Consider the following 24,493-nt stretch of genomic DNA (forward strand, 5'->3'; position numbering starts at 1 on the left):
TCTCACTCTTGTTTGTGTGACGTCTCACTCTTGTTTGTGTGACGTCTCACTCTTGTCTGTGTGACGTCTCACTCTTATCCAAAATCCCCGTCGAGGCCTCATTACGTCACCTACGAATAGACCTCTCCTATGTGACGCAGCACAATATACAGATTTGTATATTGTGAGTCCGCGATTATCACGCAGGCAAATAACACTAAAGAAGTAGTTCGCAGTTAAAAGTTTGAAAATATTGATATTGAGAGCATTAATATAAAAGTATGGATTTTATTTTAAACATAAAATGATCAAAAGATCATTAAAAAGTAGGGATACTCTGTTCAAATTATTGTGTAAAGTAATGAACTTGATGTTTACGTTCTTGTTTTGAAAGTTGTTTACGTTTGACGTTATGTTTTTTCGTCATTCTACAGTGACGTCACAGTATACGCGGCCTAAGAAATCGCTATCCCATAATGCCTAAGTGGAAGAGTTTGGTTTGTGAGCAAACGAACTCTGGTGGAAGTTTGACTCTTATCTACAAGTATGTGATGTCTCACTCTTGTTTGAAGAGACAATTCATTGAGTGGCTGACTGTATTTGCACACTATCAGTGCTAACCAATCTGATTAAAATCTTACCCTATATATTATGATCCGCTCACGCATATCTAGGGATCCTTAGTACAGCGATTTACGTGAGCGGGTCATAGGATCTGATTTTAATCAGATCACAGTGCTAACATAAATACTGCACTGTTTTTAAAGGATTATCATGTGTCCAAGACCAGTATATACATTGTACTGTACTATAACACCGTGGTTGTTCTTTTCAGAGTCTAATTTATGTATTCATGAATTGGTGTACGTTTCAAATGCAAAAAAGAGACAATTTTGAGTTTAATGTACTCATTGAATATAAAGGATATACAAAAACATTGCCTGATATATTTGAATAGTCTGTACATAGCAGACAGTTTGTTAAATTTCAAGGAATTTGACAACAGACTAAATGTGTTACAACCTACATGTAATAGTTCGTTTCTTGGATCATTCGTGTACGTCATTCTTGTACGTATGACGTCACTGTCCGCAGTTAATCATGACTTTCACTCCCTGTCCACTTCTGGCCATCTCAAACGCGTCCAAGGTCTGCTCCAGTCTGAACCGGTGTGTGATCAGCGGCTTAACGTCAATTTTGCCACAGGAGATCATTTCTATCATCGTGGGCCAACTATAACAATGAAAACAACGACAAAAATTTTACTTCGAGCCAACTGCAACGATGACTTAATTTTACTTGCAAACCAACTTCAACAGCGAAAAACCATATGACAATCTGCACTTAGGTAGGACCAATTGTTACAAAGATTTTCTTTTTCTTTTCTTTTTTTATACCAAAAATGAAAAAGTCTGCATTAACGCGGGAAACAAAAACACTAAATTGATCGTTTTACATGAATCTAACTACCACGAATTATGTCTTAGTGGGTTAACTACTAACTGGAAAAAAATTCCCATGGGTCAACTACTCAATCCGCACCACAACAACGAAACAATGCAAATCGATCACGAACTTTAAAATTACAATAACCTTCGAAGCATTCACACAAATACACCAAGATGTCCAAGAACCATCACACATCAATGATATACTCGTACCTCGTAATAACGAAAATCAAAATACCTCTAGCAGCACAACACCTGACCATCTTAACTAAAACATAGATTAAAAGTAAGTGAAAAATGTAAGGGACGTTCTTCGCATTATGCATGCTATCCCATATAGAAATGGCTCTCCGTCAGCGTCATACATACGGGTATCTTGTATATTCGGTCTTTGTCAGCATTAAACATACGGGTCTCTATCAACATTATACACACACACACACACACACATATATATATATATATATATATATATATATATATATATATATATATATATATATACAGGACACAGCTTTGTCGGTTCGTAGGCCTCTCAAGATCATTCTGAATTACGCTTATGTTCATCCTTCTAATTTTTATAGGAACATCGGCTGTCCGAAAACTGTTTCCTTTGATGTAGATTAATTAAGTGATAATCGAACAGTCGTGATGAATCACTGTGTTAAGTTTTTTTACCATTAAATTTGACAAAGGTTAGTTAGGGATGGATTAGAAGTAACACAGTGTTATAACAGAGTTTACGCATGAATCGCTTTTGAACAACACTTAACAATTTTGTTAGCTTTAACGCAATATTAACACTACGTTGAAGTTGGTCAACTTTGGAAAAGCCGATCCCAGGATTCAGTTGCATAAAGGTTTGTTAATGACGTCACTAGCAGAATTCGATTTGATTGGAATATATTATCTAACTCTGACTTACGTGTTGACATAGCGGAACGATCCTTTGATCTCTATTTCCTTGGCAACAGTGGCCACAACCGGAAACGAAACGGAGGTAGGTCCGTGTCCGATTATGATTACCTGACCCCCGGGTTTGGTAGCCTGAAACAAACAAAAGTATAAATATTTATGTGCTGCGTTGGAGTACATGCATGTTAACGAAACCATGATTTCCTGTGGAAAACCTTCTTCACCGTCAGTTTTAAAATACGCAAAATATTCTAAGGAAAAAAAGGATCCACTTCATATGGCCTTCTTCTAGATAGTGTAAATCAATCATAGTCATAATTTCATCTTGATTTGCAGAAAAGAGCGCGAAATTTCAATTTTGTTATGATATAGCATTGAATTTCAATAAGAATACATGTAATTACACATTGAATGGGAATAGGCATTTTAACAATAACAAAAGTGCACAAACTCTTTCAAATTTTTATCATAAGTACTAAATGCCCTTAAGGAAATATCAGGTCATGCGCATCAATACATGTACAACTCACGTGAACAGCGAGGTTGACGGCGAACTGTGCCCCGCTGCACTCAATGGTCCTGTCTGGCATCGCCCCCATAAGATCCGCCAGTTTCGCAGCTACATCCTCCTCTTTGTCCTCGCGCGTCACCAGAAAAGTGTGGGTGGCGCCACATTTCTTTGCAAACTCAAGACACGAGGCGTCTATATCTGGTTTTAGTATGAAACATTCAATTGTTGTAGTACATTGTGCTGACAGTATCGTCTATCACTAACTGTATACAGTCTATCATATATAAGTATACTGTATCAAAATGTCGACAGACGAAAAAATCGAAATATGAAAATTCATAGTGAACATGATACAAAGCATGTACATCCCTGTACGGAGAAAAACGTCTAGATGCCATATTGATAATAAAAGGATAATGGAATCTGGTTACACAAAACATATGCATGGACAAGAGACGAAGTCGTCCTTATGGACAAAACATATTTGAGTCGATGGACTATTTCTGACATTTTCATATCTTAGTGGCTACCACATCGAGCGAGCTTCATTTCATAACCAAAAGAAGCGTTTATTGCCTCCAACGAAGTGTTTTAAACCCGACCCCGAATCGACATTCAATATCCTTGTCCAAAAGACTAAATTTGTTCCGGCTACTTGTGAAATGACACATATAGTTTTACCTGTCATACAAACAGCAGAGGCGCCCAGAGCCTTAGCGCTCAACATGGCACAAAGGCCAATTGGATCTGCACCCGTCACAAGGACCTTTTGGCCCAAAGTGACACCTGCTCTTCGACATCCGTGTAAACCAACCGAAAGAGGTTCTACGCATGCTCCCTCTTCAAAGCTCACGTTATCTGGAAGTCTGCCAAAATAAACAGTTTTATATCAAGACATTATTTCATAAACATTTTAACTTTAACCGTGTGTGGTATTGGTCGCGGTAGTTCAGGAATAGATCGTTTTCATCGTGGCCGTGAGGTTGTGAGTTCGAGCCCCGCTCAGTTAGAAAGGGAAACCTCTACCACCGAGTTATCGAGACCAATGGAAAACTGTTGTAAAAATGTAAGTGCAGTGTACATGCATTGTACTGGTGTGTAAGTGCAGTGTACATGACCTGTACTGGTACAGTGTACGTGTATTGTACTGGTGTACGTGTATTGTACTGGTGTATATGTATTGTACTGGTGTATATGTATTGTACTGGTGTATATGTATTGTACTGTTGTACGTATATTGTACTGGTGTACGTGTATTGTACTGGAGTACGTGTATAGTACTGGTGTAACTGTCTTGTACATACATTGTACTGGTGTGTAATTGCAGTGTACATGACCTGTACTGGTGCAGTGTACATGCATTGTACTGGTGTGTAAGTGCAGTGTACATGACCTGTACTGGTACAGTGTACGTGTATTGTACTGGTGTACGTGTATTGTACTGGTGTATATGTATTGTACTGGTGTATATGTATTGTACTGTTGTACGTATATTGTACTGGTGTATGTGTATTGTACTCGAGGACGTGTATAGTACTGGTGTAACTGTCTTGTACATACATTGTACTGGTGTGTAATTGCAGTGTACATGACCTGTACTGGTGCAGTGTACGTGTATTGTACTGTGTATGTGTATTGTACTGGTGTACGTGTATTGTATTGGTGTACGTGTATTGTACTGGTGTACGTGTATTGTATTGGTGTAAGTGTATTGTACTGGAGTACGTGTATAGTACTGGTGTAAGTGTATTGTACATACATTGTACTGGTGTGTAAGTACAGTGTACATGACCTGTACTGGTGCAGTGTATGTGTATTGTACTTGTGTACGTGTATTGTACTGGTGTACGTGTATTGTACTGGTGTACATGTATTGTACTGGTGTACGTGTATTGTATTGGTGTACGTGTATTGTACTGGTGTACGTGTATTGTACTGGAGTACGTGTATTGTACGTGTATTGTACGTGTATTGTACTTGTGTACGTGTATTGTACTGGTGTACGTGTATTGTACTGGTGTACGTGTATTGTACTGGTGTACGTGTATTGTACTGGTGTACGTGTATTGTACTGATGTACGTGTATTGTACTGGTGTACGTGTATTGTACTGGTGTACGTGTATTGTACTTGTGTATGTGTATTGTAGTGGTGTACATGTATTGTACTGGTGTACGTGTATTGTACTGGTGTACGTGTATTGTACTGGTGTACGTGTATTGTACTGATGTACGTGTATTGTACTGGTGTACGTGTATTGTACTGGTGTACGTGTATTGTACTTGTGTATGTGTATTGTAGTGGTGTACATGTATTGTACTGGTGTACGTGTATTGTACTGGTGTACGTGTATTGTACTGGTGCCTTTACTTGCATTCCAATCAATAAATTAGTGTATACTGAGGGATTGTACTTGTTACACATGCGTATACTTACTTAAAAGTGAAATCTGCGGCATGCACGAAATATCTGGCTAGGGCCCCATCGTCAGGAGGCGTGGCCAAAAAGTAGACTTTGGGACACATGTTGTAACGGCCCGTCTTGCAGAACTCGCACATGTGATATGTGGATATACCGCCACACGGTCCCCTGAAAGTGAGACGGCAATGTTTATCAACAACCTTAAACAACAAGAACCTCAGGAGCCACATCGCTCACACGAATCACCTTGACCCTGCTGTTGTTCAGCTATTGTGATTTTTAAAAGATTTTTGGTCATCTTTATTCCAGTGAAAAATTCTTACCCCATATTGTGACCTCAACTTAGACCAATAGAAACAAAACATAACCATGATGCAATGTCACAAGATAACAAACACCATGACATGGAATAGTACAATATATTAACGCCCAACCTTAAACAGTTGAGAAGATATTGCCTAGGATAACCTTTCTTAAAAGTAAGGTAAAATCCTAGATCAGGTGTCAAGGTCACAACGTCTAAATCTGTGGTAACAAAAAGAGAGGTCTTGTCAAAGGGAATGCATGAAAAGCGAAGATATCGAAGAGTGATCACTCCTACAAGGAATACAAAATGAAAAGTTCGGTAGACACGGACCTCTGGACATACCAGAGGTGGGACCAGGTGCTTAAGAGGAGTAAGCATCCCTTGTCGACCGGTCTACCCGCCGTAAGCGCTAACTCTTGATCAAGTAAACTAAAAATTCGTAGTCAAAATTGGTGTGCCGAGAACGGCATACATGAAATATCAAAGATATATCGCCCAGCATTCACACTTTATGAGCAAAATTAAAGTTTCGGTTAAATTTTTCAAATTTGAGTCAAACTTTAAGGCCAAGGTCACCTGGTCAGACATCATTGCATCAAATAAAATTTCTTGCCATAAGGAATATGAAAGCCCTACTTTAAATAGTTTAGGAGATATTGCCTTAGTTAGGGTTTGAATAAATGAATCAACAAAACTTAAAACATTTTAATTCTGATATGATTCAGTGTCGTCCTGCTAATCTTGAAAAGATTTTTTTTTTAATTTCTGGTATATACCCATATCTAACTTTAATACTCTATAATTATCTTCTGGGCCCCCTGAATTTAACAAACTTAGATTTACACTATCAGAAGACGCTTGCATTAATCACAGGCACCTGAAGTATGGATATTACCCCCCCCTTTTTCATAATTTTTTTTTTGGTGGCAATAATTTCTCTGAAATGTATGAATTCCCAGTCTATCTCATCCCTCTTTCGATTCATGTAATCGTTTCACGCTTTTTGTAAGCTTTAAAGATTGGCCTTCTACCGGTATAATAAAATACACAAGGTAAGAAACAAAAATTTGTAAACAAACAGGGGGTCCCCGTTTCCGGGCACATTTTCCAAGTAATTACAGTGTTACCTAAGGAATTTTGACGAGCGGCAGGTCGGGGAGATGTCATACTACAAGTCTCTTCAACTCAAAACCCATCTCATCTCTTTTATTTGACACAATCTTGCGTGCATTGATCGGACAGGGCTTCATCTCTTCCACTGGCAGCCAAAAAGGAGGTCACAGAGTACGAATTTATAACGTGTCGTGTGATTGGTCCACAAATAATCCCGAGACCCTTCGGATGATCCCGAGACTAAGCAATGTCTTTGCGAACCAATCACACGGCGCGTACAACAAATTCGTACTCTGTGACCTCCTTTTTGGCTGCGTTACTATATATATTTTAAGATGCGTCACTATACCTATATTAAGGTGCTTGACTGTACCTATTTTGAGGTGCTTGACTATACCTATTTTGAGGTGCGTGACTATACCTATTTTGAGGTGCGTGACTATACCTATTTTGAGGTGAGTGACGCCCTCTCCCACTTTACTGATGACTCCACTGATTTCATGACCTAGCAGTAACGGTTTAGTGACCACAAAGTGACCAATGACACCCTCTTTCCAGTACTTGACATCAGAACCACAGATACCCACTCTCTGGACAGCAATCTGCACCTCTGTAATAGATAGAAAGACAAACAGATATAGAGACAAACAGATAGAAAGATAAAGTGTGTAAAATCAATCTGAAACATACATAAAAATAGTACAAATTCAATCATTTACGAATTTTAATTTATGCATTGTCTATCTATAGTTGCATGCATGTGTGTACATGAGAGAGAGAGAGAGAAAGAGAGAGAGAGAGAGAGAGAGAGAGAGAGAGAGAGAGAGAGAGAGAGAGAGAGAGAGAGAGAGTTCATTGCATTCTTTGCGCTTTATGAAATATTTCAAATGTTGTTTGTATTTGTTTGTATCTAATATTCTTGAATGATCCTCTTATGTTTACGATAAATAACTGTATCCCATTTCCATTCTTAATGCCCGTGTAGCGTGCGACAGCGTGGCAACAATTCCATCGTCATCTAGCGCGCTATTCACGCGCTGCTAGATTTGATTCCACAGGTCGTGAGTTCAACACCGGGTTGGGGCAGAAGGGGGTATCCATATATGGTAAATTTATCTGTGATTTTATGCAGTTATGCCTTTATGGTTGATATAGGTGAAGGCACGTGACTTAAGTCGTGTGAAACTAATATATATATACGGTATCAGTGGAGTTAGCGGGAACGCCACATCCAGTCACATGACAGGCAAGGGGAACGTCACATCCAGTCACGTGACAGGCAAGGGGGAAAGCCACATCCAGTCACGCGACAGGCAAGAGGACCGGCACATCTAGTCACATGAACTGTGATTCACAATACATGTAATGTGCATTCTCTACACCAGCCAAAGGGGTGGGAGTGGGGGGTCCGGGGTTAGAAGCCCTCCCCATTTCGCCTGGAAAACAAATCATGCATGGTAAAATGGTAACCCCCCCCCCCATCCTCAAAATTTCTTGGATCCGCCCCTGTCGGGTCGCATAATGTTTATGAACATGCAATCGATTTGTTCCAGATACAATGTAGCAATCTAGGGTGGTCTATTTCATTCAATCAAAAGTGACGCTTCAATATCGATATATCCCTGCGAGCTCGAAATAAAAGACACCACAGAGTCGCCCGCCGCTTCTTCTTCATACTTAGATATTTTATTGAAAGTAGATATTAAAGGCAAACTACATGTAACAACTCAACTTTATGACTAACGGGATGATATCAGCTACTCCATCGTCAACTTCCCACATTTATGTAGCAATATTCCATTATCCCCTGTATACCGAGTATGGTGTTTATATCTCTCAACTGATTCGATACACAAGAGTTTGTTCTGCGTACGGTCGGTTTTTAAATGGAGGCAAGCTACTGACAAATGAGTTGATGGTTGTTATGGCAATCTGGTTTGCCAATAAAATCTATCATTGGGTGAAATGCTGTCTGACTGTTTTATACTGATTGTTATACTGTTCGTCGCACACTGATTTTGACAACGGATTACTCCATTTGCCTGGTCGGGATGTGGGGCTCGCCGCGGGTGTGACCGGTCGACAGGGGATGCTTACTCTTCCTGGGCACCTGATCCCACCTCTGGTGTGTCCGGGGTCCGTGTTTGCCCAACTATCTGTTTTGTATTGCTTGTGGGATTTATGAAATTTGTCGCTGTTTGTTATCTTCACCTTTCATCTATACCTTCTGGTTCCGGATATAAGACAATTAAAAGTGACGCTTCAATTATTCAATATCTACCTTATGATACCGGGTATAAGACAATAAAAAGTGACACTTCAATGATTTAATATCTACAAGCTTATGATACCGGGTATAAGACAATTAAAAGTGACGCTTCAATGATTTAATATCTACCTTATGATACCGGGTATAAGACAATTAAAAGTGACGCTTCAATGATTTAATATTTATACCTCCTGGTCCCGGGTCTTTGATTGGACAATCCACCTATAGAAGTAGAGAGAGACAAAAAGACTTACACATGAGAATTACGGATGCATTGAACAGAATGAAAGATTTCTACGAGGTACGTGTAGCCATAGATCGCCTTTCTCAAAAATTAACGTGTTATCGTGTATCAAGTACGACTTCATATCATTTTATGTGGTTCTTGATCGCGACGCATGGAGAGTGCCGTAAACGCCGCTACCCCTCCCCACCACCACCACCACCACCATCACCACCACCATCTTATTCAAAATACAAAACATTATTCCTGTTGAATAGGTTTTTAGTTTTCTTTATGCTTAGAAGATTCTTTTCAATTAAATAGAATTTAAGTATACATTATATGTTTAGATTCTCAAGATTTCTTTAGCTGAATAAAATTTAAGTATGTGTTAAGAAGATTTTTCTCAGTTGAATAAAGTTTTATTTACTCTATGTTTAGAAGATTTCTCCATTGAGTGATAGTGATTGATTTAATTTTTTTTCCTTTGTTTAAGAAAATGAAACATATCTGCTTAAAATGTCAAACTAATGGGTCGGAACGGGGAAACTTTTTTTACTCAATGCCGTATTCTTTTATCATTATCAGGTCAACTCTATTATCAATATCACCCCCGGACTGTAAATCCCCTGTTGATCAAAAACCTGCATGCTTTGTTTTTCTTTCTTTCTTTCTTGTAAAAATTCAGATCAGTGTGATCAGGTTTTGAAGTGTTGCAGAATTAAAGTAAGAAAAAATTAATTATAGTAGGCTAGGGATATTCATCATAAAATAACCGTTCCCCGCAGTTAAATTTAGGACAGTTCATAAGATCGAAAACTAGGACGGAGTGGTCAGTTTGTACAAAAACGTGGCTTCCACACATACAGAAATCAGACATTTTTATCTATGTTATAGAAATCTATAGTGGTGTGCAGAATACACTAAGTATCAATGATCTGTTAATTTGTATATATAAATATTACCCACCAATCGCAAATCTCCTTTCCTATACAACACGGCTGACAGGTTGCTAATGCTCATACTGCCTGTAATATCGTAGAAGGGAAATAGTTCAATATATATACGTGTCAGTGTGCATTATAGAGATTTTTTCTCTCCCTTTTAATCATAAAGTTTGACCACAAAAATTACTGCGAAATTCCGTTGGTCTTGTCGAATGTTTGATTTCCGATACTGAAAAATAATTTACAGCCAGAATTCTTACCTTATGTGCGAATCTGTACTAGATAAACAGAACAGCCCGACCTACATAATGCAAGATAAAGTTTCAGGAACCGCCAGGCAGATCGCGTACAAAACAGACAGGCGGATCCCGAAGGTCTTTCCAGGAAAAAAGCACAAGCTCTCTCTCTCTCTCTCTCTCTCTCTCTCTCTCTCTCTCTCTCTCTCTCTCTTTGACGGAACCTCAGTCTTTCTCAATAAGTAAGAGGACGTCATCACTGTGTCTAGAAGAGAATATAATACACACTTTACTGACCAGTAGTACCAAAAAGTACTAATATGTTGGGTATAGCTATATGGACACTAATAGTTTTTATATGATACTCTCTATCGAATTTCGAGAAAGAATATCAGTGAGGACATATGTGTCCCCATACCACTTAATTGCTCCCACTAATCTGATATTTAAGTTTTTCACATTTTGTGGGTCACATTTATGGAGACGTCGCTGTAAGAACAGAATGTTGTCTTCCGAGTCGTAGTGCACTTCTACCCTCAGATTTTCCGTCAAAATAAAAGATAAAAAGATACACACAGTCGCTGATTCAAATTACGTATACCAAATTCAAACCTACTAAAACATTCAGGATACAAAATTCCCAGAAGATGTTTCACTTCAAAACAAAATGAAAGTGAATCTTAGAAAGACGACACATGATCCAAACTCGAAAAAATCGGCGAGATTTCAGAAAATGTTTACGATTTGCCTCCTTTTTTTGTTAATGCATGTAACTTATATAAATGTTGTTGATTATCAAATCATTTTAAAACTTAATTATTACGTTCGATTCCATTTGATGATAGGAGTGAAATAAACTTAAATCAGCATCAATTTATCAAACCAATTAATAGGGAATAACGATATATAGGTGGCATAGGGAGATCAGGAATTTGTGAAAGTTGGGGGGGGGAGGAGGAGGAGGTGGTCCTAGCACTTTATCTTTTAGATACTTTTCACAATCTCCACCCCTACCCCATTTACACCTTTAACTGCTTGTGTATATAACATCAATCATAGGAGAGATCTTGAGATAGTCTTATGCATAAAGATGTTTAGTTTATTTATTACGTATACATCTTTTCAAAGTTCTAGTCATTCTAATCGCCATACTTAGATCTGATTTCGTATTGAAATAAAAAAAACAACAACTGATTTTAATGTTACTCCCAAGAGGCCGGTGGTCTAGGGTAAATTTATGATGCAAAATTCTGCATTCTGGGCATCTCCTGGCATTTCATTTTCACTTTCAAATTGTCTACTTCTTAAACAAAACGTTTATGCTACATATATGCTTTTTAAGAATTCTTAAGTGAAAATATCGTAAATATTATAGATTAATGTGTCGTCATATTTATCCAAGAATCAAAAGATATACTGGTGTTCATAAATCTGAATGATGCAATGTGACATGTAAGTATTCACCTTTCATATCATTTTGACTCAAAGGATCGTTAAAATTGAAAAACTCTTAAACTGTTTGGTCCGCAAAAAATATGGGGGGGGGTGTTCGACCCCTTGGAACCACCAGCCCCCGTTTGGATCCACCCTTGGGTGGGACAGTCACATATTTTAAACGGTGATTAGAATGACTAGAACTTTCCCGCCGTAGAAGTTGCTTATCTCTGAACATACATATATATGTCTCTGAAAATAGCCTTCGCTTTACAAGTTTTACCAGCCTCTCTCTCTCTCTCTCTCTCTCTCTCTCTCTCTCTCTCATATTTCTTTCTCGCTCCCATTTCTATCCTCTATCAGCAGAATTTATTCAGAAACTCCTATCTGAGAAGAAGCAATCTCTTGCTGTGACCTTCAATTCGACATTTAGATGAAAGGTGAAGATAACGAAAAGTGATCAATCTCATAATTCCTCTAAGCAATGCAAAACAGAGAGTTGGGCAAACACGGACCCCTGGATATACTAGAGGTGGGATCCGGTGCCTAGGAGGAGTAAGCATTGAATGATATAGCTTTCGAAAAGAAATCTAAACAGATACATGAACTGTGAAAATAACGATCAGTGATCAATCTCATAACTCCTATAAACAATACAAAAGTGAGAGTTGGGCAAACACAGACCCCTGGACACACCAGAGGTGGGATCAGATGCCTAGGAGGAGTAAGCATCCCCTGTCGACCGGTCACACCCACCGTGAGCCCTATATTTTGATCAGGTAAACAGAGTAATCCGTAGTCAAAAGCTGTGTGTAAGGAACGGTCTAACAATCGGCATGAAACACGTCAAAAATCATTTGACCCAATGATAGGTTTTATGGGCAAACTAGGTTGTTATAACGGCTATAGAAATTTAAAAAATTAAAAATGCTGACTTTAAACAAGACTATTGAAACCCCTCTAACATAATTTTGTTTCTTAAGTCTACCTCAATTTAAACCTGGCCATACGGGGAGAGCAAGTTCTTGTGTATGGAAATAGATGACATAAACACAATATGCAGGTGATAATGGAATATTGCTTTTTAGACATGAGGAGCTGAAATAATCCCATTTGTCATGAAGTTGAATTAGTTTGCCGTAAAGTTCCTTGCTCAATAAAATATCTTAGTACGAAGCAGATGTGGAATATGTCTGTAAATGTAGTATTTGTAACTGTAAGATCTATATTGATTTGTGACTTCCAAATTTTGTAGAAACCACTGGCACCTGAAGTGTGGATAGCGTGTATATAAAGATCATATGTACATACCCCCTCTATCCAATGAAAAAATAAATATAAAACTAATATAATCTATCCAACTAACGACTTTAAAGGGGGAAGATTAAAAGTGCAATGTCTGACAAAAAAACAAAATTTACAGTTTTCACCAAGACTCCCCACCCTCACCTTCCCCATAAAACTAAATACATGTATGATGAATGTTGAAACTAATCAATTAACAAGTATAAATAACACTCTGTATACCTTTGAAACTATTGATTGATTGCATATTGTTTAACTTCCCTCTCTGTATACTTTGTTCACAACTAAAAATATACATTCAAACTATTAAATGTTCATTTATATCATGTGGCGTAAATGTGTATTGTTTATTATAAAGCACTGTCCAATTTATTATTAATGTGTTCATTTTGAATTTTTCATTTAACGTGCATTCGGGTTGTAGAATTCAGTTTATTGAACAAAATGAAGCCAATTTTGATCTGTTTAATGCGATATAACCTAACTTTTAAAATTCGCGAATATTCAGTGGTGAATCTAGAGGGAGGGTTCAGGGGTCAGGTCGGACCCCCTCCCTCCTTGTCAGAAAAGTTTGCTTAAAAGGGAATCAATAACGCATGTTGAGGGTAGACCCCCTTTGAAAACCAAAATCAATGGTAGAACACCCCTCCCCCTTCAACACATTCCTAGATCTGCCTGTGATATTTTGCATCAAGATGGGTTACATTGTGTTAACATTGGTTAAAGTTTATTAGCTTCCTTCGTTGAAAGCAAAATGATAAAACTACACTGTACAAACTTTTAATTCATAAAAAGGTAAACAAGTACTGATACATAAAAATCGCTTGCGCCGCGCAAAGATTTACTTCGCAACGTAACGGCGAAGCGAAAGCCGCCATCTTGGTTATTTACATAAGTGGAGTTTGTAATTTATCAAAAACGCAAGATGGAGTATGCAACAAATTTTAATAGGTGTTCAGAAGACATGCGTAGGCTAAATATATGGGATAAAGTGCAGTTGTCCCTATATATATTATGTAGGCCTATTGTTTACTTCATAGCGCAAGATCAGACTTCGGAGTCGCTCAGCCAGACATTACACAAAATACGCAATGCAACAGAAAATGCAGAATTATTTGCGGTTTTTTATTTCATTAAAGTTTTATCAAACTGCGTTATAACTTACCCGAGCATGAACATTGTCACTAATTCAATCCGACACAGTAAAATACAAGCAATGCACAGATCGCAATCCACATGTCAATAAATGCGATGAGACGTCATTTAACAGGACATGACGCATTTTATGTTTTGATAAGCGGATTTAATCTGTTTTGTTTGCCAGAAAATTGCCGCAACTACATGTATTTGCCACTAGTGGTAAATCATTTTCAAAAGTCCCAAATGTTTACCAGTACTTTGCTACAATGTTTTACCTCTACTGGCAAACTTCTGCAATGTTTTCGTGAATAGTTATGGCCAACAAATTTATTTGCCATAAACTTGTCGCAAAGTTGCAGCAAACATTAAGTTTTGGTAAGGGTGTCAAGCTCAAATAACCCTGTATCAAGAAAAGTTTTCGCATTTCAAGGATTTAATTCGCGCTGGTGTATTTAGGGATGTCTAACTATGTTTTGACTGCGGATAACTCCGTTTACTTGATCAAGATAAAGGGAACACGGCGGTTGTGACCTGCCGCCAGGGGATGCTTACTCCTCCTAGGCCGGTGATCCCACCTCTAGTATATCCAAGGGTCCATATTTGCCAAACTCTCTATTTTGTATTGCTTATAGGAGTTATGATATTGATCAATGCTCGATATCGTCACCTTTCATTCATGTTTGTGATAAAAGAGTTTCCAGTATTCGCATATTATGATGTACATAAAATTTTATTTACGTACATCAAACTTCATAACATTTTCCTTTTAGATTGAGACAAAGGGTTTAGAATTTCAACGGATCGTGGTGGTCAGTGGAGTATTGAGTTAAAAAGCCCTGATTTTACAACAAAATGGCAAATGTTACTGAAATAAAAATCCAAGGCTGTCAACTGAATACGTCCTTAAACTGTTACCCTCATGTTGAACAACAAAACAATTATTCAATACCTCTCATTACCTTATCTATGTTTGTTGGAGTTCTGGCTCTTGTGTTCAACAGTTGTATATTAGTTCTTATTGTGAGGGAAAATAAGATTAGGCTTAACCTGTACCACTTCTTAGTTCTTATGCTGTGTGTGAGTGATTTTGTGGTAGGGCTGGCATTCGTATTTGCTATCCTACGCCAATTGCTTCCAGCTGTTAGGACAAGCAAAGTTTTTGCGGTATTGAACAGTATGTTAATGACATTAGGAGTCTCTCTGTCGCTCTATCATACCTTTTTGATTAGCTTACAAAGGTGTTTGGTAATTTGTAAAGAAAAATGGAACAATTTCGTTTTTCATGAAAACCGAAAGTACATTGTGTATGTTAGTGGTTGGATCGTCATATTGATAAGCAACTGCCTCTTCATTTCACCGCCCCCGGATTCACCTACTGGTGACATAATATCATATGCCTATAATGGTCACTATAAGGCATTCTCAATATATATGAGGTCTTTAACACTGGCTCTCCTATTTTCCACAGTGCTTCTGTACGCAAGAACTATTGTATATATGTTGAAGGCATACAGTCCCCCAATAAGCAATCCAATGCTTTACAAGTAATTAAAACAATCGACATTCACATGACAGAGCCACATGCCTCTAAAAACACATGTACTTCGTCATCTCTGCCAGCTCAGGTCAAAGTCAAACCAATGAAGTCGCGCGGTGAACAGTCTAAGATCGATACACTTAGACGTAAAAAGGTTATGAGTACATTGTACCTGGTGGGTCTCTTGATCACCCTCCTCCTGATTTTTACAGGACCATTTCTTGTAACACAGCCATGGCATGATACATTGTCCATTAGATTTAAGGGTATATTGTTTTGTTTGTGTTGCATAAATTCAACGTTGAATCCCATCATATATGTGTGGAAGCTGGTTGATATCCGGGGAATTGTGAAATCAGCACTGTTTTGTTCCAAAACGTAAATCCAAACGTGCACACAAATGTAGATATTGGCAAATTGATTGTAGATATTGGCTCATTCCCTTCAAAATAGGCAATGATGTGCGGAGTGCAAAAGCAAATGGTGACTATCGTTTAAGATTGGATGCTACTTGAAAAGAGTACCAGTTTCACATTGGAATACCAATTTTGTAGATACTTATCTGCAATTGCTCCTGGATTGTAACACACTATGCGTACATGTATATTGTGTAATATACCGGTATCACAACATTTTTCTATAATCAACATCAAAACTTTACACGACCATTCCTCACCATGAATTAAAGATCAACAAAAATGGAAAAAGGAAACATCAGTTATCCAAAAATTAGTTTGTTACACACCACTTTGATTTCACCTACAAGTATTCTGCAAGTTGAAATTAAAAAAAATACGCTGGAGTTCCTCATTGAAAATATTTTCGTACTTTTTAGTGATCAGCTCTTCCAACAACCTGATGGAAGTCCCATTGGCACGGATTGTGCTGCTTTGTCAACTGGTCTGTTTTTTTTTATATTCTTATGAAGCAGAGTTATCAAAAAGCTTCCAAGTGAGAAGAAAAAGTTCTTGCTGTGGCCTTCAGCTCGACACTTAGATATATCGACGACGTTTTATCTATTAACAAGAATAATTTTCCTTTATATGTTTATTCAACATATCCTCGTGAACTCGAAATGAAAGACAAAGCAAAGTCCTCAACATTTGCTTCCAACTTATATGCTTTATTGAAAATGAATATCAACGGCAAACCAACAACTCAAATTGTGACAAAAGATATGATTTCAGCTTCTCCATCACCAACTTGTGTTTTTTTTAATGCTCTAAGTCGTCAGTACAACCTGTCATTTTGTCAAATGCTGTCTGACGTATTTCATACCGATTTTAAGTCGTTCTTGGCACACTGATTTTGACTACGGATTACTCCGCTTATCTGATCAAGGCAGGACTTACGACGGGGTGTGACCAGTCGACAGAGAATGCTTACTCCTCCTAGGCACCTGACCCCACCTCTGGTATATGTATGTCCAGGTGTCCCTGTTTGTCCAACTCTTTATTTTGTATTCCTTATAGGAGTTATAAGATTGATCACTGTTCGTTATTTACACCTTTATATGAGCTATACGATTGATCACTGTTCATTATCTTCACCTTTATAGGAGTTATAAGATTGATCACTGTTCGTTATTTACACCTTTAAATGAGATTTAAGATTGATCACTGTTCATTATCTTCACCTTTATAAGAGTTATAAGATTGATCACTGTTTGTTATTTTCACCTTTGATTTGATTGACATATTTGACCTAGATAAGAGTCCAGACATTCTAACTATAAAACGAAGTTTGTCTGAATTCAGTATAGAGAGGAAGTAACACACGTTTTGTCCTAACACTGTACGTTCTAGAATAGAAGGCTGTGGAAAGTTAATGTTAGTATAGTAGAATGTCTGTGTTTATCAATTTTGTATTCTTTATATTAGGTATGATATTAATCGCTCTTTGATATTTTTACTTTTTTCACTGTAAATTGTGTTGTTAGAAGTACTCGTTAAGCATTCGTTAAGCATTGCACGGAAAATCATTTTGACTTTGATATGTGGGTTTTGAATTGGACTTAATAACCAATTTGTGACAGTTTATATTTTCGTGTATAAACTCAGCTCGACGATAAACCAGCATTGGACACCGTGTATGTGAACTTCGGTGAGGTGTACTGTGTGTTTGTTAATTCATTCAATGGTGTATTTTTCTGTAAATAAATGTGAATTGTGAAATATTTGCATTCTTTGTGATTGATAACTTCTGGCCAAAGGGTTTATTCTGACCCAGGGAAATGTATTAATTTCAGCGTCTCCATTGTCAACTTCCAATACTTAAGTAGCAATATTCAATGATCACATGCATCTGGTGTTTATTTATGAAAAATATTTTGATGTTACAGGGGCTTTAACAGTCTCGTTTAAAGTCAGCATTTCGCAAATTCTATGGTCGTTACAAGGATCTATGCTACCAATAAAACATACCATTGAGTCAAATGCTGTCTGACGTGTTTCATACCGACTACTAGACCGTTATTGACACACTGATTTGACTAAAGATTACTCCGATTACTTGATCAAGACATAGGGTTTACAGCTGGTATGGCCGGTGGGCGTAATCGATGGGCGTGACCGGTCAATAAGAGATGCTTACTCCTCATAGGTACCCGATCCCATCTCTCTTAAATCCAGGGGTCCGTGTTTACTCAACTATCTATTTTGTATTACGTATAGAAGTTATGAGATTAATCGCTATTTTTTATTATCTTCCATAGCAATATTTCAGAGAGGGGTGTGTGTGATTGCTTTTTATATTTGGTGTTTGTTGTTTGGCTACACGATATAAAAAACATTGCAGTAATTTAACGGCTATTTAATGATGAAAACGTCATGACACGGCTTCTTTACAGTCCCAGTGCATTCACAATTCTACTCTTTTCTAGAAAACTACACTGTGCAATTTCAAAAGATACTTTTGAGTTGGCAAATGTAACATGAATTTCAAATACAGGAAATTTTATGTTACCTAATTAATAATTAGATGTGGTTTGATTTGAAGACGTTTTCTCAACACAATAAAAACGATCGGAAACACGTTCTACTGCTTGCAAGATCTTTTCATAGTATAATCGACACAATCGCTATTGTACACATTCTTTTTAGAATATAGCATTGATATACTCGTACATTACTTGCCTACATTTAAGTAAATCTACGCGAGTCATAAATTAGCTTATGAAAGTCAAGATAATTGTATTTTGAAACAAGCACACACAAACACTCACATACGGTCGACAGAGGATGCTTACTCTTCCTATGCATCTGTTTCCACCTCTGGTGTATCACGGATCCATGTTTGCCCAATTCTCTAATTTGTATTGCTTATAAGAGTTATGAGATTGATCACTGTTCGTTATCTTCCCCTAGCACATAAAAACTCACGTGTACGCGTGCCAAATTAACATTAACCTCTCACATGCATCTGAATACTTCTTAATGTTCTGATAGTTTTATAAGAAACTTTAGCATTTGGTGACACTGGGGACATAACTGGGGCTGTAATTTACAATAATATTGCCCTATTCACTCCTTGACTTTTGGGTATCAATAAAATCAATAACAGCACTGGCAAAACTATCAAATAATTTGTATCTGACAAGCTAATTAATCAAAATTGGTAAATCAAAGTTTTGAATGTTTTACCCAACCAAAATAGGTTTACCGCCAACAGACACAACAAATTATATAAACTGCTCGAGTCCTTTAGATGGCTTCTGATGCTCAACAACCCTGTCATTGTGTTTCATCCCTCCACCAACAAAAGTAATTCCGGTTACTGTGGATGTATCAAGACTAATGGGGGACTGTGGTGTCGAGTGTATGTTGAACTCTCTCTCTCTCTCTCTCTCTCTCTCTCTCTCTCTCTCTCTCTGTATCTCTCTCTGTCTCCCTCTCTGTGTCTGTCTCTCTCTCTCTCTCTCTCTCTCTCTCTCTCTCTCTCTCTCTCTCTCTCTCTCTCTCTCTCTCTCTCACACACTGCAGCAATTTGAACAATATCAGATGTTCTGGCTGAAATAAAATTATATTTTCACTTCTAAGTCAACCGAAACATGCCTCTCTAGAATGAAACTAGCCAAATAAAGACATATGTAACTTGATCATAACATAACAATTTCTTCACAAACCTAATCCAGTCGTTTCTAGGTCAAATACCGCATAGGAATTACAATCACTTGGAAGGGAATCTGGTTGATTTAAAGAAATGTCTTCCAGATCAATTTCATCTTTAAAACCAATTTTGCTGCAGTATGTGTCAGCTGCAACCTAAACACACAAGAATAAAACATTAAGTATGCACAAAATCACAAAAAATGAATTGCTCGTTATAAGCAGTATTTATGTAATTACCTTCAAGAATAGACTGTGATGCATGTATTGCAGACCACCGTTCTAACTTCAGCTCTAAGCGTCTCCATTTTGTGCTTCCGCTTTTGTCTGCTTTGGAGGATTCGGGCTATTTAACGGTAAACTGTCCTAGAGTAATTGCCAATCTCTTATTCAACTGAAAAATAACAAATGAATCAGTAAACTTGCCTTTCTAAATAAAGATCAACTGATGCTCATCGAAGTGAAAATTATCAGTTTTTTTTGAAAAAGTAAAACGTTTGATTTTTGTCAACAAAAGAAGAAATCAAATGTAAAATGAATTAAGATCTCCTGAAATGTTAAACTGCACATGCATTAAAATGTTCGGGAAAAAACCTGTTAAAAAGTATTAAACATCAACAAGACATAAAACTAATGAAAACAAAAACTAAACACCGAAAGAACTTTTTTTCAATCAAGAACATATACCTCTATTATATAATTATACCCATCATTATTTTGGCAAACTGTTGCAGATACAGCAGTCTGCAAACTTTCTGAACCCCCATAAAACGTACTAGATGGACATTTTCAACAATTATGTAATGTTTACTTTAATTCACTAGCAAAAAAGAGAACTCATTATAACTCCCTATTTGCTGATGCATGACTAGACTTTTTGACATCATAGACAGTTGCTTCTTCAACAAAAACGGAAAACGGAAATATCCATATCTAGTGATCAGTCATTCAAAAACTTACTTTGTTAAACATCACTCTGATTCCACGCACAAGTACTCTGAAGTTGAAATAAAAAATATGCTAGAGTTCCTCATTGACAATATCTTCGTGGTCTTTGGTGATCAGGTCTTCCAACAGTCTGTTGGAATTCCCATGGGCACGAATTGTGCTCCTTTGTTAGCTGACCTGTTTTTATATTCATATGAAGCAGAATTTATTCAAAAACTTCGACGTGAGAAGACAAAATCTCTCGCTGTGACCTTCAATTCGACTTTTAGATATATCGATGACGTTTTGTCTATTAACAATGATAGCTTTCATTCATATGTCGATTTGATATATCCCTGTGAGCTCGAAATAAAGGACATCACAGAGTCGTCCACTTTAGCTTCATACTTAGATATTTTATTGAAAGTAGACATTAACGGCAAACTAACAACTCAATTGTATGACAAACAGGATGATTTCAGCTTCTCCATCGTCAACTTCCCACATTTATGTAGCAATATTCCATTATCACCTGCATATGGTGTTTATATATCTCAACTGATTCGATATGCAAGAGCTTGTTCTGGGTATAGTCAGTTTTTAAATCGAGGTAAGCTACTGACAAACAAGTTGATGGTACAGGGATTTCAACAGTCTCGATTGAAGTCAGCATTTCGCAAATTCTATGGTCGTTATAACGATCTAGTTCGTCAATACAACCTCGCATTGGGTCAAATGCTGTCTGACGTGTTTCATACCGATTGTTAAGCCGTTCTTGGCACACTGATTTTACTGCGGATAACTCCGTTTACCTGATCAGGATATGGGGCTCACGGCGGGTGTGACCGGTCAACAGGGGGTGTTTACTCCTCCTAGGCACCTGATCCCACCTCTGGTGTGTCCAGGGGTCCGTGTTTGCCCAACTATCTATTTTGTATTGCTTGTAGGAAATATGAGATTGATCACTGTTCGTTATCTTCACCTTGCATGAGTAAATAGGAAAGAATTATTTCTCTCACGCTTTATCCACAATTTAGTGTATTTATTCAGAAGCTTTGAGAAAATTCAAAATTATCAAAATCCTCAATTGAATTCAATTGCAAAACTAATTAAACAATCAGGACGAGCATATCTTAAAAATGGGTTACACTTGACGTGTAAAATGCAAAACTACATGGTTGTCCAAAAGAAAGTTGTATCATATTAAAGAAGAAAACAATACACAATATCTTATTTCACTGTACAACGTAACTCATTGAACGTACATGGCATCGTAGCAGTGTAAGACAGAAAAATATCTAATGACATTCCCGCATGGGTGATATTGATCTCGCATTGGTGAGAATGCGAGAACGAAAAGTCTCACATGACTGTCATACGAATAATGTCGGTGATAAGGATTGACTTCCTAGTAGGTGATGTAAGAATCTAACCAAAATCTATCTCAAATAGCTTGTAGATTTCTTCTTCATATACTATTGATATTGATGTTAAGGTGATATCAACAGTGTCGTTTAAAGTCAGCTTTTTGCAAATCCTATGGTCGTTAAAACGATCTAGTTTGCCAATGCAACCTCTTTTTGGGTCAAATGCTGTCTGACGTGTTTCATACCGATTGTTAGGCAATTCTTGGCACTCTGATTTTGACTACGGATACCCCCGTTTACCTGATCACTATATGTGGCCGGTCGACAAGGGATGCTTACTCCTCCGATGTACCTGATCCCACCTCTGGTATATACCATGGGTTCGTGTTTGTCTAACTCTATATTTTGTATTGCTTATAGGAGGAATGAGATTGATCACTGTTTGCTATTTTCACCTTTCATTTATGAACGAAGACTGTTGGATTTTTTTCTGTTTTTGGATTATTTCAGATTTTAGTGTGTAGTGTTGATACATGTTATTTATTGTTTTTGAATGATGTATGATGACTCTACAAACTTACTTCCATAAATATTTGAATGTATTTACTTTTCATATCATCAACTGATTTCAAAATGAAACGCATATTGCCAGTTTTGGACATCTACCCATTATTTTTTGAATTCTAAATATAGGTTTATTGCTTAGTATGTTGACCCATATGACATATGTTTAATAAATTAGAATTTTCTTCATTTTACCAAAGGCGGCAAGTGCAAAAAGGTCAGTTTCTAATCATATGTCAGTCATGTGAATTTGAAAGTCTTCATTATATCATCATTTAACAATATTTTGGTTCATTTAAATCATTAAAAAAATTTCATTATACTTTCTTTATACATTGAATACATTAATGTACTATGTTACTTACTGTCTCTGTCACATCACAATAAACAGATTAATTTATACACATTCAATCAAAAATATAGTATTTTCCTTGTTCTGTACGTTGTAAATCGGTGCCGCTTTATCACCTTTGCTAGTATTTTACCTTGGTAAGCTGTTCTTTTATTTGACTTCCGTATCCTGCAGGTAGTTGTAGATATTTATAATGTTACTGTACGTCTTTCACAGATATAGATTGTGTTGGTCGTCCACACACGCATTCCATGTTGTTCTTGTGTAAGCAGTAGAGAAAGGAACTGGCCGTCCTGATCCGGGAAATGGATACTGCTATTGTTATAACCACACACCAATACGTGTCCGTGGACATCAGTGCAGATTCCTGTTGGATAAAAGACAGGTTGATGACCTGAGTGGTCATACTGACGACCTTTGTAGTTAAACCGACGGCGTCCTGATTTATCCACCACCACTAATACTGCTTTCGTTCTCCATTCAGAAGTCCAGATGTATCCGATCTTGTTCTCCGTGATGTATGCTGGTACTCCATACAGACTTTGTCCCTTGTCGTCCTTCTTAATGACCCGAGGATTCCGTCCTGTCCTGTCGTACTTCGTCACTTTCTCATAACTCCCCACCAGTATATCGCCATTAATACGGGAGGAGTGGATACAGAGTGCTCTCCTGTCTGGTGTGAAGAGTGTGGTGTCGACTGATGTTAACTTACGGACTTCATCATCACCGTCTATAAACAGAAGGTTCCCGTCTTCTGTGATGGTGTAACAACCTGTAAAACCGTATTTGACTATCCGTTTGTCGCGTACGACGTGTCCAGGGGAGTCCACCCTTAGGTGTTCTTCATTGTTTAATACTTTGGATTTGGGAATGGTCGATACCTGTTAACATTGCAAAAGTAACGAAAGGGTAGTCGATTTTCGATAAAGAATTCAGAATGAGAGAGAGTATGTGTGTGTGTGTGTGTGTGTGTGTGTGTGTGTGTGTGTGTGTGTGTGTGTGTGTGTGTGTGTGTGTGTAAGCCCTGTCAATTGAACCAGTGAATAAGAAGGCACACGTGTAAATCAACACGGGGTCGGTCAAAGGAACACGAAAATGGTGGTGTTCAGTTGGATTTTTATAAAAATCAGCATAAAGTCATTAAATAGTTCATCTACCATCAAAATCCTGAAGTGTTTACTTAACAGGATTTATGAGATGTGTGTAACAGGTGTGTAAAGATTTAGCACTCGTCCATCTTTTTTCCTTGCGAGCATGGCTTACACACTTTCGAAGTGCGCATGCTCTGTTTTGAATGACGTAATTTGTGATGTCATCATAATGGAGTTTTCCAGGGAAAGAAGTTGGCCCATCTGAGGTAAGTAAACATGGTTGAAAGAAAATTTTTGCATAT

The 24,493-nt window shown here is 37.5% G+C and overlaps 1 protein-coding gene, 1 long non-coding RNA gene and 1 pseudogene across 2 annotated transcripts; all 3 read right to left on the bottom strand.

Moving 5' to 3' along the window:
* Positions 1–865: 865 nt before the first annotated feature.
* LOC130052503 (sorbitol dehydrogenase-like) lies at positions 866–10,213 on the bottom strand (annotated as a pseudogene).
* Positions 10,214–19,928: 9,715 nt separating this feature from the next.
* LOC130052516 (uncharacterized) lies at positions 19,929–21,019 on the bottom strand. The gene is made up of 3 exons (XR_008800863.1): positions 20,851–21,019; positions 20,131–20,284; positions 19,929–20,046 (listed from the first exon to the last, which is right to left on the bottom strand). It is a non-coding gene; the product is annotated as an uncharacterized LOC130052516 (long non-coding RNA).
* A 2,269-nt stretch (positions 21,020–23,288) lies between these two features.
* Positions 23,289–23,991, bottom strand: LOC130053501 (uncharacterized). The gene is made up of 2 exons (XM_056160825.1): positions 23,982–23,991; positions 23,289–23,830 (listed from the first exon to the last, which is right to left on the bottom strand). The coding sequence occupies exons 1-2, from the start codon at positions 23,989–23,991 to the stop codon at positions 23,289–23,291; spliced, it is 552 nt and encodes a 183-aa protein (XP_056016800.1).
* Positions 23,992–24,493: the final 502 nt, after the last annotated feature.

Source organism: Ostrea edulis, chromosome 3 (assembly GCF_947568905.1).
Source record: "Ostrea edulis chromosome 3, xbOstEdul1.1, whole genome shotgun sequence".
NCBI classification, from domain to species: Eukaryota; Metazoa; Mollusca; class Bivalvia; order Ostreida; family Ostreidae; genus Ostrea; species Ostrea edulis.